Source organism: Neovison vison, chromosome 11 (genome assembly GCF_020171115.1).
Source record: "Neovison vison isolate M4711 chromosome 11, ASM_NN_V1, whole genome shotgun sequence".
Classification (NCBI taxonomy): domain Eukaryota; kingdom Metazoa; phylum Chordata; class Mammalia; order Carnivora; family Mustelidae; genus Neogale; species Neogale vison.
In genome coordinates, this window is record NC_058101.1 from 198110918 (window position 1) to 198128612 (window position 17695).

Here is a 17695-nt window from a genome sequence, read left to right on the forward strand (position 1 = left end):
ATCCAGGAACTCCCCCATGCCTGCAAGAGAATTGGGCTTTTAATATGGGTAGTGAGGCTGCTAGGCCTCCAATTAAAAGACACAAACACACACATACACACACACAGTAGGAATAAAAGGGAAATCTAAAATTTTCAGGAATGCTGCTATTATCTAAGGACTTGTAAATTCTTGTTTTATAAAAACAACTTACATGTATGAGCTCAATGTGCAAAGGGTTACCCACTTAATCCACCTCTATACGGGTTGTACTTAATCTTTAAAAGCGAATAAAAATTTCCTATCTAAATAACAGGGACCACAATCAGCCTGATCAGTTCATTTGTAAAAGCTACATGTACAGCTGTCCATTTCCTGGTCACCCTTCCGTATCTACATAAGCAACCCAGTGAGATAGGGCTGTACCTGTTTAAGACCTGAGAACATGAAGGCATCACTGGGCTCCACAGAAATCTCCACATCTTGAACTAAGTTAGTCTTATTCTGCAGGTGATATTTGACAGGTAAGGATTCTCTGACACGCCCAAACGATGGCAGATCTGCAGAGAAAGAGGATACATTTCTTTTTGTTAAAAAAAAAGTTCACCGTTTATGAGTTCTTTTTGTAAAGGAATTTCATTCTGTAGACATGGGGTTATTTAAATTAGTGATAACACTGCACTCTTGCTAAATAAGAAAATTCTTTGACTGGATAACATCCCATGGGACTATGATAAAACAGGCCCAAAAGAATCAGGTCTCCTTCTAAAGCTGAATGAGCTAGAAAGGGTCATGGCTATCAGGAGGTGAATTATATTTTGCGAATAATTTTTCAAGTCTATAAAACAATCCCCTAAATATCCATCACGGTTCAAGAAGGAATGATAGGCATCACGTGCCTCTTGATGGGAGCAAACACCATTAGCTATGAAGTATTCTTGCTGAAAACCTGAATCTGACTGAGACTACAGATCTCACCAGCAGCTCTCAGGGACTCTTACAAATGATTCAGTGCAATCAGCGAAGTCCAGACTGTGGGGAGCTCTACAGGAGACGGGATCCACTTCTTTAACAAATGAACAGCAGGGAAGAGGGGCGGGCGGTGGTGAAGGAGGTGAGGGGGGTGGAGAGGGGGGTCTTCCCGCCCATAGATTTCAAAAGTACAAGACATCCATCAGCTGCAATGCAAGGCTTTAAGACAATCTAAAGAAGCTTCCGAGTCAACCAGGGAAATCTGTGACACTGGAATTTGGTAATATTAAGAAATTATTGCTAATTTTTAAAGGGATAATAACAGAATTGTGATTATGTTTAGAAAAATAGCCATAAATATTAAAGAGGCAGACAAGTATTTATAGATCAAATAATAGCTGGGATTTGCTTTAAAATGACAGGAGTCCGAGGCGTACGTAGAGGTACAGATGAAACAGGACTGAACATAATCTACTTTCATAAACGCTGGGCATTTTTCATAATAAAAAATTGTTTTTTAAACCCAAGAAGCTAAAAGAGATACTCTTCCTGGATTCTTTTTCTCAAGTACCACTTGACGCCGTTACCTGCGTTCACGTGGAGAGGAATGTTTTCTACGATCACGTGTGGCAGAGTGATGACAGTACTGATCACAGGGACATTTCCCATGGCTGACGTCCTGCGGCAGAAAGGGGCAGCTTTCAAATCCACGTCTCACGTGAAAAGTTAAATCAAATACCGGAGACACGTATATGCACCAACTTGTTTCAAAGGAAACAGAAATTACTTCTACATTTTCTAGAACTTCATTAATGGAAGTAGTTTTAAGAGAAGCTTTTGGAATCCTGCGTGGGCTCTGGATATTTCCAACTCACAAATGCTGTAACCCATGCTGTTTGGCGCCAGGGCCAGAGAGTAAAGCAAGCACACCAGGAGGTAGTGTTCGGGAGCTCCCACTGTAGGTGGCAGCATGGGGACCTGTGACAGAGACCTTCTCACCCTGCGGCGGGCTCACAGCTGAGCACAGACCACCTCAAGCCTGCTGTTACGACTCTAGAAGTACATAGGAGAAACCGAGAAACTAGAAATATTTTATGATCCATACACAAAGTGGCATTCCAGCATTACCAAGAAAAAGTGAGTACCATCAGGAAACGGACAAGTATTTTTCCCCCTATTCCAGTTAGAATAGGAACCACAGGGCTGGCTGGCGCTAGCTGACCAAGGAGAGCCCTTAGGGAGAGTCTGTGTCTAGAGGCGGAAGAACGGATGCTCTGTGCAGATACAGCAGAAGCAACAGGAAAAACCATCTAAGCCCTCATCAATGAGAAATAAATCTTTATGGGACTACAGGAACATGACGGGTAACTAAGCAGTGCCTTCAAAACCCTATTTTAATTCCTAGAAACATAAACTGAACTAAACTTCAACATGGTAAATTCAGAAGTGGGGGAAAAGAAAGTTGTTAGTTTTTCAAAAATAGTTATTTTTCCTTTCTCACTTCTAATGTATCTTATCCACTGTTTTAAAATTTATATAAGGGGCGCCTGGGTGGCTCAGTGGGTTAAAGCCTCTGCCTTCGGCTCAGGTCATGATCCCGGGGTCCTGGGATCGAGCCCCGCATCAGGCTCTCTGCTCAGTGGGGAGCCTGCTTCCCCCTCTCCCTCTGCCTGCCTCTCTGGCTAGTTGTGATCTCTCTCTGTCAAGTAAATAAAATCTTTGAAATATGATGTGTCTCCCTCCCAGCCTAAGAAAACAGAACAATACAGCTGAATCTTCCCACCTACCCCTTCCTGCTTGCACTCCCCAGAAGTAACTATTACCCTGAATTTGGTATCTATCAACTGCTATGTGTTTCTTTACACTTTTCCAAATTACGTATGTAGCCCTAAGAAGTATAGTGTTTTTACCTGTTTTCTGATATTATACACACGCAATCTGTTCATATTCTGAACATCAGCAGTTGCTCTGTTCACTTACTATTAAGTTACCAGAGGTACCTCTGGATAATTCTCTTTCACTGATAGTGTAAGACTATGCCATAATTTACCTACCTTCCTATCTAGTGTCCAGCTTTTGACTATGATAATCAGAGATGCTATGAACATTCTTACATACATTCTTTGTGTGCAGGTTTAAGACTTTTTCTGTGACTATAGACTGTAGATAGACAGACTATATACAGACATCTTCAGTTTCTCCTGGTACTGCTGAATGGACTTCCAAAGTAATTGTTCTATTTTATACTCCATCTCTTTTGACAAACCATGCATTGTCAAACCTTTTTATTTTTCCAAGTTAGTGAGAGCACATCTGAATCTCAGATTCCTAGTGAAGTTAAGCTCTCCCCTTATGTTTACTAGCCACTGGCTTCTTCTGTTTCCCTTACACCGCATACTTGAGATTTTGCTCAATTTACTATTAGGAAACTTATTTTTCTAGGATTTGTAGAAGTTCTTGATGTGAATTCTAATACTTTGTCAGTTTTACATGTTGCAAACAGCTTTTCCCAATCTGTACTTTGTCTTTTCACAAATGAACTAAGAAACTTAATTGTAACAAATCAAATTCATCAATTTTAGTGGTTTATGCTGTTATGTCTTATTTAAAGGAACTCTGCCCTATTTCAAAGTCATAAAACAATTCTATTTTCTACTAAAATCAATAAAGTTTTCCTTTTCAAAATTCAAACTTTAGTATAAATGGAATTGATTTTTATATACAGTGTATAGTAGAGATCCAATTTTTTTCCCAAACGTACACCCAAATTGTTCACCATTGTAAAAACAGTTCATCCCTTCCCCACTGATCTGGAGTGCTCCCTAAAATATAATTTCCATATGTGTGGATCTATCTCTAGACTCGCTCTTCTATTCCACTGGCTGATTTACATATCTAAGGCAATACCACAGCAATGACTACTGTATAGATTTATAGTAAGTCTGCAAATTTAGAAGAGCAACTACCGTTGCCTCGTTTTTCTTCTGCAGTATCTTATTTCTGAGTTTTTGCTTTTCCAGAGAAACTTTATAATCAAGAGTGTCAGGTTCTACAAAAATAAACTCTAATAAGCTATTGGGATTTTGAAGGAAACTGCACTGATTCTATAAAACAAACAATATTAGACCTATCCAAATCCTACCCAAGACCACTCTGTATATGCCATTTAAGAACTCCTTTAATGTTTTAAAGTTTTATAATTGTCCCCATAATGATAACACATGTTTTCCACTTGATATATTCTTTCTTACCTTATAATTTTTGTCATCCTCTAAATGATACCTATTTTAAAAGTACAATGCTGGAGGTTTATTACTGATACAGAAAGCCAACTGGATTTTTGTATATTGAATGTTATATCTAGAAACCTTGGTGGATATATCATACATATATGTGAGATATATATATCATATATATACATATGATATATATATGTCTTATAATCCGAATAATTTGTTGATTTGCCTGGGTTTTCTATGTAAACAATACTACTGACTGCGAATAAGAGAAGTTTCTCCTAATGTTCTTAACGGTCCTGTTATAAAAATTCATTTGCCTAAAATTTCATCAGTATGTAGGTCACAAATTGTGACAAATACAAATGGGCATTTGAATCTTTGTGTTTTTGACAAACAGTGATAGCACAGGAATTCTAGTCTGTGCTGACTGAGGCTTTCAAATATTAAATGACAATGGCGAGTAATACAAGTATGAGAGACTAGCACAGACAAGGAGAAAGACAGGGCTGAGGTCAGTTACCTCTTCCAGGAGATGATATAATGCCCAGTCGCTACTCCACCTTCAACATTTCCAGCAGATGGGCACCGAAGACAAAAGCATTCACTAGCACTTTCTCCAGTCTGTAAAACAACTACAAGAAACAGGCCTTATAATCCTTGTGCAATGATCCTCTATGAAAGGCGAGTTTTACCTCTGATGACAGAACGAAAAAAGAATACTTTTATCAGCTATACATTGTTTATAGACTTAAAAACTAAGGCTCAGAGATGTTAAATGACTTTTTCAAGGTCACAAAGTCCCTGTCCAGGGTTTTTTTTCTAATATATCAATATTCCGTTATCATACAAACAGGCGAAGCAGCTGCAGGTGTGTGACAAGTTCCCATGGGAACTAAGGAAAAGGGAAAGTCTGGAGTCAGGATAATACCATTTGGTGATTACCTACTCCGGCTTTCTCTGACCAACGCACATTACTGACACCATCAAATGGAAACACATTACATGGTGCCTCATTACTGCCTAATTCGGCTATTTACCTCTTACGCAAGGATGCTGTCCTCTCGCCAAGTTTAGCCCAAACTCTTGATGACAAGACAAACACTCATCTGAACCAAGGCCTCCCTGCCCCTCAGCCCTTCGCAGGCTGCGCGGTGGTGGGGGCAGGGGGTAGCTTCTTTAATGCAAGCCAGCAACAGGGCCCGTTGAGGGCCGAGGTTAGCATATCTGAGACTGAAACTTTCAAATGATGAGAACAAAGTCTCAACTAGTCGTTTTTATGGTTCTCCAACGAAGAAGGCTGTGATACGTTGTGGGTAAAAACTGGAAGTCGTAGGGAAAAAAGCTGGGCTAGTCTCTATTTTAATTAACTACATTTAATGTAATTTTTAAGGTCTAGGAAATGATACTATAGCCTGGTAAATAAAACACACATTAATTCAAACCTCTTAAGACACCTGCTTTTTAGAACCAGGGACATTCATTTCTCTCCCGCCTGCCCCACCTTGCCCCACGTCCTCCCTAACTCTTGGAAGTTCACCAAAATGATACTATCTTTATTAACAATTAACATTAGGGTCAACTTTATGACCTAGGAAAAGCTGTTATTTTTAATGTGTCACACACAAATTTTGCAATGCATGCATTCTGGTGTTCCTAGAGGTGGTGGAAAGAGTAATGCCATGCCGCCCCCTTCCCCAAAGACATCCACACATCCACATCCTAATTCCCCAGAATGTGACCTCACTGGCAGACAGGACTCTATGGATGTGATTAAGATCAAGATTGGAAAATACGAAGATCATACTGGATAATCCAGTTGGGCCCAATGTAATCACAAGGGTAATGAGGGAAAAAGGGAGGCAAGAGGGAGTCTGAGAAAAAGATGTGACAGCAGAAGCCGAGGCCAGAAAAAACACATCATAAGACGCTACGCTGCTGGTTTTGAAGGCGCAGGAGGGAGCCAGGAGCCAAGGACACCACCTGGCCTCTGAAAGCTGAAAAGGGCAAAGGAAAGGATTTTCCCTAAAGCCGAGAAGGCATGCAGCCCTACCCACGCCTTGATTTTAGGACCTTTGACCTCTAGAACTTACAGGTCATAAATCTGCGTTGTTTTAAGCCACTAACTTGATGGTAATTTGTTACAGCAGCAATAGAAAACTAGTAATGGGAAATTCAAGGTGTACATTATTCATTAATTTAATAGACATTTATTAACCAGGGGCGCCTGGGTGGCTCAGTGGGTTAAGCCGCTGCCTTTGGCTCAGGTCATGATCTCAGGGTCCTGGGATTGTGTCCCGCATGGGGCTCTCTGCTCAGCGGGGAGCCTGCTTCCCTCTCTCTCTCTCTGCCTGCCTCTCTGTCTACTTGTGATCTCTCTCAAATAAATAAATAAAAATCTTAAAAAAAAATTTATTAACCAACTCCTATGAGGCTGGCAATACAAAGAGGATGACGTCACGGCTCCAGCTCTTCAAGGGCAGACTGCCCAATGGAGGCGCCATAACTATAAATACGTAATTACGACAGAACGGGGTAAGTGTCACAACAGATGTACGAGATACTCGGGGAGTAAAGAAGGAAGGCAACCTAGCCCTGCTTGGGGAGATCTAGAGAGTCAAAGCTTACGGGAGTCCCAAAGTGCACACCAGAGTCTGATAGGTTGAAAGAAAAAGGAGAGGGTTTGGGGCAAACGTACTAACATGTGCAAAACCAGATGGAGGCGATGGCTGCTGATGGTAAGAAGTTTGGCTTGGCTGAATCCAGGAAAGAGGGAGGGAAGTAGAGAGGCTGGTGCAGAAGAAGCCGGGAAGGAAGCTGCGCAGGGAAAGGTCTAGAATGTCATGAAGTTTTTTAAGTGAGGGTAACCAGTTCAGAATAGTTTCCTGAGAAATCAAATTCTGGCAACAGTATGAACAGCTGATGAGCGGAGGGAATGGCACAGAGGAAACCAGTGAAGTAGGTACTTCTGAAGGCCAGAGGAGAGATGGTGGCCATCTCTGGATTCAAGACACTGGAAAAAGGCAGAACGTGGTGCTGGGCTGGACGTGCACGCACATAGGGCATCTGTCTTGTCCCCATGGTTCTGAGCTGGAACCAAGTGCACACCAGTTCCTCCAGCGGGACTGCAGCACACAGGCAGCCTAAGGCTGTGCGGAGGGCAAGACGTGTAGAAAAAGTAAATGGAGCCAAAGTTGGGATCCTGGAAATGACCAACATTGAAGGGGTAAGATAAGAAAAGGAGTCAGCAAAGAATGGACAGATAATGAGCTTGTGTTGAGCTGTTAGGAGACAAGCACTGGGCTGGGATTTTCATATAGACGAGCTCAGGCACACTACCACGTAGAGTGATCTGCTTTAACTCTGAGACGTGATCGAACACAATGAATAGTCCAGTGTAACACAAGAGTAAGCAGTAGGACTGAACTGAATCCAGTTCAGTCTAGATCTCATCATTATTCCAAGTGGGCACAGGGAACAGAAAAGGAAGAAGAGCACAGAGAAACAAAGCAAAACCAAGGACAATGACTTTCAAATCCACAGGAAAAAAACAGGTGTCCAAAGACAAAAAAAACAAAAATTATGAAGGCATTCTGAAAACAAAAGTGGGGTTTTTATTATTATTTCACAGAATATAGGACCTATTTATAAGTCTTTAAACAGATTTAGGAACATGTTTGACTTTATCTATTTTACTTATCCTCATTTATGATGACTTCCCTAAAATGCACAGAAGTGACTATGAAGACTGCTTGCTCTTTTAGTGTCTTCAGAAGCCAGCATGGTGCCATACAGTGAACTTGATAAATACCCATCGATTATTTATTGAGAGATATTGAAACTTATTTTCAGGCTAGATGCAAAAAATACACGGGAATTCTAAAACTACTCATCTAGTTTTAATCTGTATTTGCAAATCAACATAGGGCTTAGTGACACTGAGGTCCAGGAGTAGAAAGATAAACAAAGAGAGCAAATAAATGACTCACTTACATTTGGTTTTAAGAATATATCAAGATTTTTTGCATACGATATTTACCCTTACAATATAGCTGAGCACAATTTTGCTTGGGTTAACCTTCAAACTCGTTTTTTTCCTAACAGCTCAAGAAGCATACAAATCCAAAGTATGATACACCAGACAAGTGATATTCTGGGTTTAAATCTCTTCTCTCTACTGTTGTGGTTGATTTAGAAAACTCACTACTTTTTCATATTCTCCCCAAGTTTCCTTCATAAATATCTTTTACCATTTCAAGTTATACATAACAGTAAACCATTATAAATAAGAAAAAACAATCTATAAAAAATCCAAATAGGGCACCTGGGTGGCTTCAGTGGGTTAAGCCACTGCCTATGGTTCGGGTCATGATCTCAGGGTCCTGGAATCGAGTCCCGCATCGGGCTCTCTGCTCAGCAGGGGGCCTGCTTCCCTTCCTCTCTCTCTGCCTGCCTCTCTGCCTACTTGTGATCTCTCTCTGTCAAATAAATGGATAAAATCTTTAAAAAAAATCCAAATAATGAACAGATATTTTATTTTCAAGTACATTTTTCAAAGACTAACTTCCTTATCAGAGCAAAAATCTTTATCTTTTAAAAGAAGGTATACTCAAGCAAATTGTAAATGGTACTAATTTCACCTTAATTCTAAATTCGTTTGCTTCTGTATCCATCTCAATTATCTTCCCTTAGCAAAAAGCTAACTCTTACGCTGGTAATCCACACACACACACACATACACACACCCGTCTTCTAATGAAGTGTGACGATCCACATTCTCACCTTTGTCCACTTGGGACTCTAGCTGGTCCACTGCGGTCATGGAAGGAGCAAGCTGGAGCTCACTGGATACGATGGTGAGGGCCCAAGGTGAGGCACTTAAAAGGTCGGTCATCAACAGAAAGGGGATGTCCGCATAGACCCTTTCCAGGTGCTCAAACTGTCACAAATGAAGACAAAAGGTCTGTGTGGAACTACAATAATCCATTTTACTTTTTCTGCTAATTTCTATAACTAAAATGATTTCCAAAATGCTTCACAGGGACATACCTTTGTAGAGACAAATTTAACCGCGACATCGAATGGAAAGACAGTTTCTATAGTTACGGTTTCATCCTGCAAGAAAGTTTAAAGGGCACATTCAATGGCTTTTCTAAAGTTAAAAACAGTTTTAAAATTAGAAGGTGTACAAGACACAGTCTGTAACTGATCAATAAATAATCCCAATTTATATCTTAAGGAGCTAGGATCTTTCCCTCAGATGATTTGTAAAAACCTATGTAGAGAGACCGGACCACTGTTTCTAATAAATTACCTTACAGTTTTATACAGTTCACACTGCAAAGTGCTTTCTAACACATTATCAGGATCTAATAAAAGTGAGCAGGACAGGCATCGCCACCATTTTATAGAAGAGGAACCAGAGGTTAAAGGAAGATAAATGATTGGCCCCAGCCCACAAAGCTAGTGCCAAGCCTAGAATCTGAGTCTTATTTTTGTCTAAGTTCTTTACCTTGACTCAGCACAATAGGACTAATAATAATGATAGTAACAGTAACAAAACATAACAGTACAATAATCACTATAAAGCGTCACATGATGTTTGTAAGAACTCAAGGAAGCAGATGTCTTTATACTTGCCATTTTTTAAAAGATTTAAGATCTTATTTATTTATTTATTTGAAAGAGAAAGAGGAAAAGAGAGCGCGCACATGCATGCAGGAGGGCACGTGCGCGCGCGCACACACACACACAAGCCATGGGGATAGCGGAAGCAGCAGAGGGAGAAGGAGAAGCAGACTCCCTGCAGAGCAGGGAGCTCTACAAAGGGCTCAATCCTAGGACCCTGAGATCATGACCTTGAGTCTAAGGTAGATGCTTAATTGACTGAGCCACCCAGACGCCCCTATACTTGTCATTTTAAGATGAAGTGGTCACACGTAGCTAGTAAGTGACAAAGGTAGAACCGGACCCAGATTTGGCCTTGAAGCCTGTACTCTTAAGCAATGTGCTACATCTCCCTGAAGCTATTCACTGAATGATGGGGTTACTATGACTTTGGAACCAAACCACCCATCCCATTGGTGAGAACCCGTTAAAAATAGTCATGTTGATTAAAAATGGAGGCTGTAAAAATGCCAGGTAGATATAGGTTTTAATCCCGAAGGACACACATTTATTCACCATGTGGACTTTGGGCACAGTGAGGTGACCCTGGAGAGGAGACACGGTCTCTGAGTCTCAGTTTCACGATCCCCGAAGGGCTGCTGACATTGAAGAGAGACAGCGCATATGCAGCACTAGTGGAACGCCTAAACCACGTTTATTATTATTACTGCTTCAACTACTTCCTCATAATACCATCAAGCTGACTTTTTAAGAAGGTGTAGTAAGTAGGATATTAGTGGTTGAAAACACATGCAGGGGTTCCACGATCTAAAGCCCAGGACCTCAGTGTTCCCCCACTGTGTATCTACGCAGAAATGAAGAAGCAACTCAGTGTAGCTTCGATGTGGACTACTTTAAATTTCCACATGGTTTACAAAGCAGATTCACGTGCAGGTAAAAATGAGATTTAATCCAGTGAAGGGAAAGGAATCTACCTCTAGATTTCCAAAAGTGTCTTACAAATAACACTAGGCCCTATGAGACAGATATTCCACGAGAGAAGTGCTTCTTAGTAAAATAATTCTGAAAGATAACACCACGGCCTTTTGAGCATTCTCAAATTCAATGCTGTGCTAAGCCCTGAAGTCAAAGTATCTGTTTAACACCTTTTAACCAAACATATTTGACCAATTCACTCTTTTGTGTAACATCTATTTCTGTCCCTCAGAATTAGTGTCCCTTAGAAGCTTATCTTGGAAATGAACTGGCTGATAGAAAAATAAACAGCTTCTCTAAAAAACCTAAAAGACAACCTACTGAACAGAGGAAAATGTCTTCAAATGACCTACCCAATAAAGGGTTAGTATCCAAAATATATAGAGTACTTACACAACCCAACACCAAAAAAATCAGATAATCCAATAAAAAAATGGGCAGATGCCCCTTTTTTGGTGGAAAATAGTACAGAGATTCCTCAAAAAATTAAAAATTGTATAATCTTTGTACCCAAAGATTACAAAAACATAAATTAAAAAGGATATATGCATCCCCATGTTTACTGCAGCATTATTTACGATAGCCAAATTGGGGAAGCAAACCAAATGTCCATCAGTAGATGAATGGATAAGAAAAATGAGGGATATACACACACGCCCCCTATTCAGCCATAAAAAAGAATGTAATCTTGCCATTTGCAATAACATGAATGGAACTACAAAGTGTGATGTTAAGTGAAAGTCAGTCAACAAAAGACAAAGACCATATGATTTCACTCATGTGTGGCCTTTAAGAAACAAACCAAATGAAGAAAAAAAGAGACAAACCAAAAGACTCAAAACTATAGAGAACATACTGAAGGTTACCAGAGTGGAGGACTGTGGGGGGGAATGAGGGAAATAGGGCAAGGGGATTAAAAACAAGCAGCATGTCCATTAATAATATCGAGTCTTGAGAAGAGAGCACTGTACATCACTATAGCTGGACTCCAGGTTACTACATGGCAGACAATTATTTTATTTTATTTATTTATTTTTTAATTTATTTTTATTTATTTGTCAGAGAGAGAGAGAGCGAGCGAGCACAGACAGACAGAGTGGCAGGCAGAGGCAGAGGGAGAAGCAGGCTCCCCGCTGAGCATGGAGCCAGATGTGGGACTCGATCCCGGGACACCGGGATCATGACCTGAGCTGAAGGCAGCCGCTTAACCAACTGAGCCACCCAGGCGTCCCGGCAGACAATTATTTTAGAAAGGTATATTCCAAGTCTTCTAGAAGTTTCATTAGCCATGAAATGACATTAGAAATGTCATTAGAACATGACATTAGAAATGACATCCAAGGCTTAGGACTCTAAAGCTGCACAAAACTTTACTGTTCTTGTTTCGGAGATGAGGGCATGGAGGGCAGAGGTGCACACGGCCAGCCCGAGCGCCCGGTCAGGAGGCCTGGCAGAGACTGGCGCTCTCACCTCCTACTTTGCCATCCAGGATTCCCTCCATGGCACCAGGCTAGGGGACACCTTTCATATATTCAGTGCCTTTGCTCCTTCCCCTCGGGAAATACTCCTAACTCTTTCAGGATGGGGTTGCCTCCCCTGACTCAGGAAACAGCCAACGGCCCAGACTCTGTGCTGTAACCTTCCTACAAACCCAAACTGACTGGCCTTCTCTTCTGCTGGCCGAAGGCCCGGTTCCTGAGAACAGGCCAAAATAACACAGGTAAGACTAACAAGACAGTAAGTACCATGACTTTCCATCAGTAAAAGAAAATACAAGTAATTACAGACAATACAGTTAAATCTAAATAAAAACATGGCTCCTCCAAATCGCTATAAATAGGAAAGAGACCAACGGAAAATACACCAAGGTGACAGCAGTCGCCCCCAAGTGGCTGACTATGACTATGGCAGCTTTCTTATCTTCACTGTCTGCATTTGGCAGAAAAAATTTCCATAGTCTTTTTAACAGAAAAAATATTTCATGATGGGATACCTCCCATCCTCCAAAATCTTCAGCGTATAACCAACTTACAGATGTTGTCTAATGTGTGATTCTATAGGGAAACACATAGATCTAGAGTCTCAAAACTTATTTGCAAAAGATCCCCAACTTTTTTGACTTATGAAAAGCCATGGAAGCCAATATTCTAAAGTTTGAGCCATAGGATGTCATTTATAATAAATATAAATGACAAAGAAAAAATCCCAAGAGACGTTTAATTTAATTTGTAATTACTTCTTTAAAAATTTTGTAATAGAAAATAAGTACCTAAGCTGCTTATCCTTTTACAGGTAAACTAAAAAATACAAAATAGGGAATGCTCCACATAGGATACTTCCTGAAGTAGTTATGAGAATTTATACCTTGTGACACTTGCAGACAATTTCTTTGTCTTCAATAGTTGTATTGATCAGGTAAGAAACATACACGAGAAACATTCTTGAACCTACTGTTCCACAGCGAACGTATAACATTTTTTCCAGCTGTAACAAAATAAAAGAACTTGCATTTACTAACTCAGAGCTTTCTTCCTGCCACATATTCTAGGATAATGTGCCCCCACCTTTTAAGCGTTTACTGTACCAGCTGACTAAATTCTTGAACAGTTTTTACAGGCTGTTCCTGCTCAGTGTGAGCGTGGGATCGTTACTACTCTACCCTCTCTTATCATCATTCTCAACTTCTCAACAATTGCTGTGTTTACTTTGGAAACAAAAGCCTGAGAAGTAATTTCACTAAGTTACACATTTAATGTTATTTAGTTATTTTATCAGGGCAACTAGTCCTCCATATTTTAGGGTCATTTGTTCTAAAATCACTTGTAAAAAATAAAAAATTAAATTAAAATAAAATCACTTGTATAAAAACTGCTTACAAGACTTTAACATTTAAATAGGTAAAGTGTGTATAAAATGTGCATTAGTTAAATCCTACTTTTAGTCTCAGGATACGCTGTTAAAATGTTCTAGAACTATCTAAGACTCCCTACGTATTTAAAACTGCAATCTAGTTGATCTCTTCTCCCATCGTAGTTGACCAAGGCTCACCTGTTCCCCCGGATTTAAGTCTCCCACAGGAATGTCAGTGAGTAAAGCCGGGTAGGACTCGTCACATAGTTCTGTTCCATGAAGAGACACGTGCGTTTTCTGAGTTAAGTTGGCATCCTGTCCTAAAAGTGTTAATATTGGTGTTTTAAAACACGGAGAATTCAAACATTATCCTACCAATTCATACTGCACAGATCATGTCATAACTACTTCATAACCACATCTGAAATAAACTTCCTGCAGTTGTCACCACGGACATTTATTTTCTGTTGAAGGAACGCTGGCCAATTTTTAAGGAGGCCTGCTTACCGGGTTTTAAACCAGCGGTGAGCTTCACGTCTCTGATCTGGGTCTTCTCGTGGGACTCAACGGTCACAACCAAACAATACATTTCATTAGTCAGGGCGGGAGGGTCATGTCGCAGACGCACGGAAATGTTTGGAACTCTGGAGATGATCCTTTGTGGGGGAAAAAAAAAACCCACCTGAGCTGAATAACCGATTTTTAAGAAAACAAGTTACTCAAACAGAGTATTCTGAAGAAACAAGATTGTGGCATTCCACAATCTGTCTGGCGAGGTGGACGTACATTGTGCTTGCCTGAATGACGATGCTGTCCCAGTGAAGCTCATTGTCGGGGAGCTTAGGCCGTCTTTGGAAAGAACGCGAGGCCTGCAAGGCTTCTTGGGAGGAAGCGGCGTCCCCTCCTCCCCCTTGCCAATTTAAAACCACACATCTTCCCGTCTCGTGGCCCAGAACCAGATCTACCGAAGTAATCTGCAAGATGGAAGGGCTGTCAGAAATGCCACCTCATACTTGTCACCATCCCCTCGCGACAAGGACACAGTGACTGCTGGTCCGTCACGTTCCTCTAGAGACCACAGGTCGATGGGGTCAGAACACCGGCTGTGACAGCTGTCCTGGTCACGTAGGAGCTGTGATGCTGACTACGTTCGCCTTCACACGGAGATAATCATCTGACTTCGCAGATGCTCAGTTAGTGCTTGCTGAGTGAAATACGTGAATGTTTTGATGGCCCTGAGCATACTCAGAACCTAATTCCTAAATCCTAATAAAACATATTTTCCCCCCAAACAGCTATACTATTCTTAACTGAATAAACGTTCCTTTCAACTAAATCCGTTAACAAAATGTACTCAAAGTAGTGTTATTAATTATGATTGCCATCTGGTAGGCTTCCTTAGGTAACATAAAAAATAAAGTACGTAATTAGGGATTTAGTCAAAATCATAAAGAATTTCTATTTATTTATTGATTTATTTTTAGCAAATTAGCAAAAAACCCTGGATTTTGATTAACAATAACATTGATAGGTTCATTGGGACGCCTGGGTGGCTCAGTGGGTTAAGCCTCTGCTTTCGGCTTGGGTCATAATCTCAGGGTCCTGAGATCGAGCCCCATGTCGGGCTCTCTGCTCAGTGGGAAGCCTGTCTCCCTCTCTCTCTGCCTGCCTCTCTGCCTACTTGTGATCCCTCTCTGTCAAATAAATAAATTAAAAAAAAAAAATCGACAGGTTCACAGAAAGTGTTCTGGGAACACTGGTAGTATGGTCTTGTGTTTCTAGCTTAGAAACGGTCCTAAGTTTAGATTAGCCAACCATCACTGTGGCTTTCAAGACAAGGAAAACAAGCACTTAATGAGAGCTTACTACGTACTAGTCATTATTCCAAGCAATTTACATTAACTAACTGATTTAGTCCTCATGAAACACTAAGAGGTAGGTATCATTATTATCCCCACTCCACAGATGAGTAAACTGAGATAAAGAGACATCAAGTAGCTGCCTGGGGCCATACGCTAGTAAGCTGGAGAGGTGGAATTTAAACCCATATAGTTTGGTTCTGAAGTTTATGCTCAATAAAAATAATACTTTCATCATGTATTTCTAAAAGGCATTTTAATTATGCGCATTAAATAAATCCTTTAAAATAAAGAGAAAAATACAATCAGAAATGTTTAAACATCAAAATGATACAGATCTCTAGCCTGAATTATGTCACAGAATACAAAATGTAATTGCTACAGTATTTTATATATGTATTTATAAATACATATATGTGTATATATATGTGTATACATATATTTTAAAAGTCTTTAACTGATTATGTAGCCATTAAAAATGAGGTTGGTCTTATGTACTAAGAGGAAATGATGCCTAATAAACACAGGGTAAGTGAAAAAAGCCAACAATGGAATAATGTACATAGTATAGTCTCAATAAAAGAAAACCCACCAAATCATGAATGATTGCCCTTGAGAAGTCCAAGGGGAATAGGTTCATTTTTCACTTAATAAATCTGTACACTATTTGAAATTTTTTCTGACATACTCATACTACTTTTGTCACTTCAAGTATGTGTTAAACAAATTTCATAACTAACCTCAATTTTCTTTCCCACGTCTTCAGTTTTCGCAACAAATTTAAATAAAAATTTCCTTGTTTTACCAGGAACTAGACACATCTTTCCCTGAGTCAAATTTTCTAAAACTTCACTTGCTTTGGTTGCTTCTTCGATTACACAGAACTGGTTATATTCCTGTAAGAGAGGTTAGGAAGGGTCACAGTTTATCAACATCAAATGTCAGTATGTTTTGCTGACACTAAACACCAAATGATTTGAAGCTAGGTAAGCTGAACCACTTGAAAACTACAGCATCATGAAGGGTGATTAATGAGAAGTAGTTTATGCCCAGTGGAAGCACTCATCCCCAACGTGCTGCCACAAGGTAAAGACAGTTCACAGACACAAGCTGATTTCTGCAAACATTTACACATCCCTTTCCTGGAGAAAAACAAAGATCTATTCTTTGTTTCATTGGATGCTCCTATCTATCACCCCCTTAGACAGCTTTCTTTTTACTTGGCTTCTGTGACCCTATAATATCATCCTTCTTAACCACTGCCTGTTTTTCCCTCATAGGTCTTTTTGTCTTCTTCTCGTCCCCTTAATACAGAGGCTCCATGGGCTTCATTCCTTGGCTGGCTTTCAGTTCTATTCCCTTTATGTTCCTTTCAATGCGAAGTTTACCCATTTCTACATATTCTGCACTTCTTTGCTAGTATTTCCCACATTAGAAACAAACTCTGTCCTATTTCCTTGGCCGTAAGTTCATATCCACAACTGCCCGGAGGAGAATTCTACCACTCAGATTCAACATGTCCCAAACCAGAAGTACATCTATTATTCCAGAAGGGCACCCTCCTTACAGACGAATAAAGGGAGGCAGCCTGCCTGTGGAAGGTCCACAGAACCACCATTCTCATCCATTCAGTAAATTTTAAAAACTTTCCAAGAGCCACCTGCCACCCTGGCAAATGAATGATCATCACAGAAAACTCTAAGTAGTTAAGTTTAATACTTTCCCTCTACTCTTTATTTCTATTCCATGCTTCTGAAACCCAAGTACTACTTTTTTCCTTATGATCTGGATCTTGGATTTCAAGTAACACATATTCAGAATATAACCTAACTTAAAAAACTAATTGCTTTACATTTTATATTAACATTTTAAATTAGTTTTTAATTATAGAAGTTTTTAAGAAAAGGGGGAGGGGGATGGGATAGTAGGATATAACAGGAAAAGTAAAATAAGAATCTATTTATCCTGTAAGTCCAGATTTAGAATAGTTCAAAAAACAATATCCTAGTCGAGCCAAAAAAAAAAAAAAAAAAGTAAGGAAAGCTTACATTTTAATAAAGAAAACAATTTACCAAATAATCATACAGACAGAAGTGAAAGCACAGCCGTGATTAGTACTATTGGAGGGTTGTGGCTAGGAAAATCGATCAGGTGTCCCCGAGGAAGTGAGGCTTTTAAGGGCATAAAATATGAGAA

The 17695-nt window shown here is 40.0% G+C and overlaps 1 protein-coding gene across 1 annotated transcript in view; it reads right to left on the reverse strand.

The window, feature by feature from the left end:
* TRAPPC11 (trafficking protein particle complex subunit 11) overlaps positions 1–17695 on the reverse strand; it is a 44959-nt gene that overhangs the window by 5113 nt on the left and 22151 nt on the right. Inside the window, exons 19-28 of the mRNA XM_044225646.1 lie at positions 16240–16395; positions 14427–14614; positions 14148–14296; positions 13839–13960; positions 13155–13274; positions 9237–9302; positions 8970–9126; positions 4711–4822; positions 1539–1630; positions 406–539 (exon numbers count right to left, since the gene is read on the reverse strand). Of these exons, the coding sequence (XP_044081581.1) occupies positions 406–539; positions 1539–1630; positions 4711–4822; positions 8970–9126; positions 9237–9302; positions 13155–13274; positions 13839–13960; positions 14148–14296; positions 14427–14614; positions 16240–16395 (1296 nt within the window). The remainder of the gene's footprint in view (positions 1–405; positions 540–1538; positions 1631–4710; positions 4823–8969; positions 9127–9236; positions 9303–13154; positions 13275–13838; positions 13961–14147; positions 14297–14426; positions 14615–16239; positions 16396–17695) is intronic.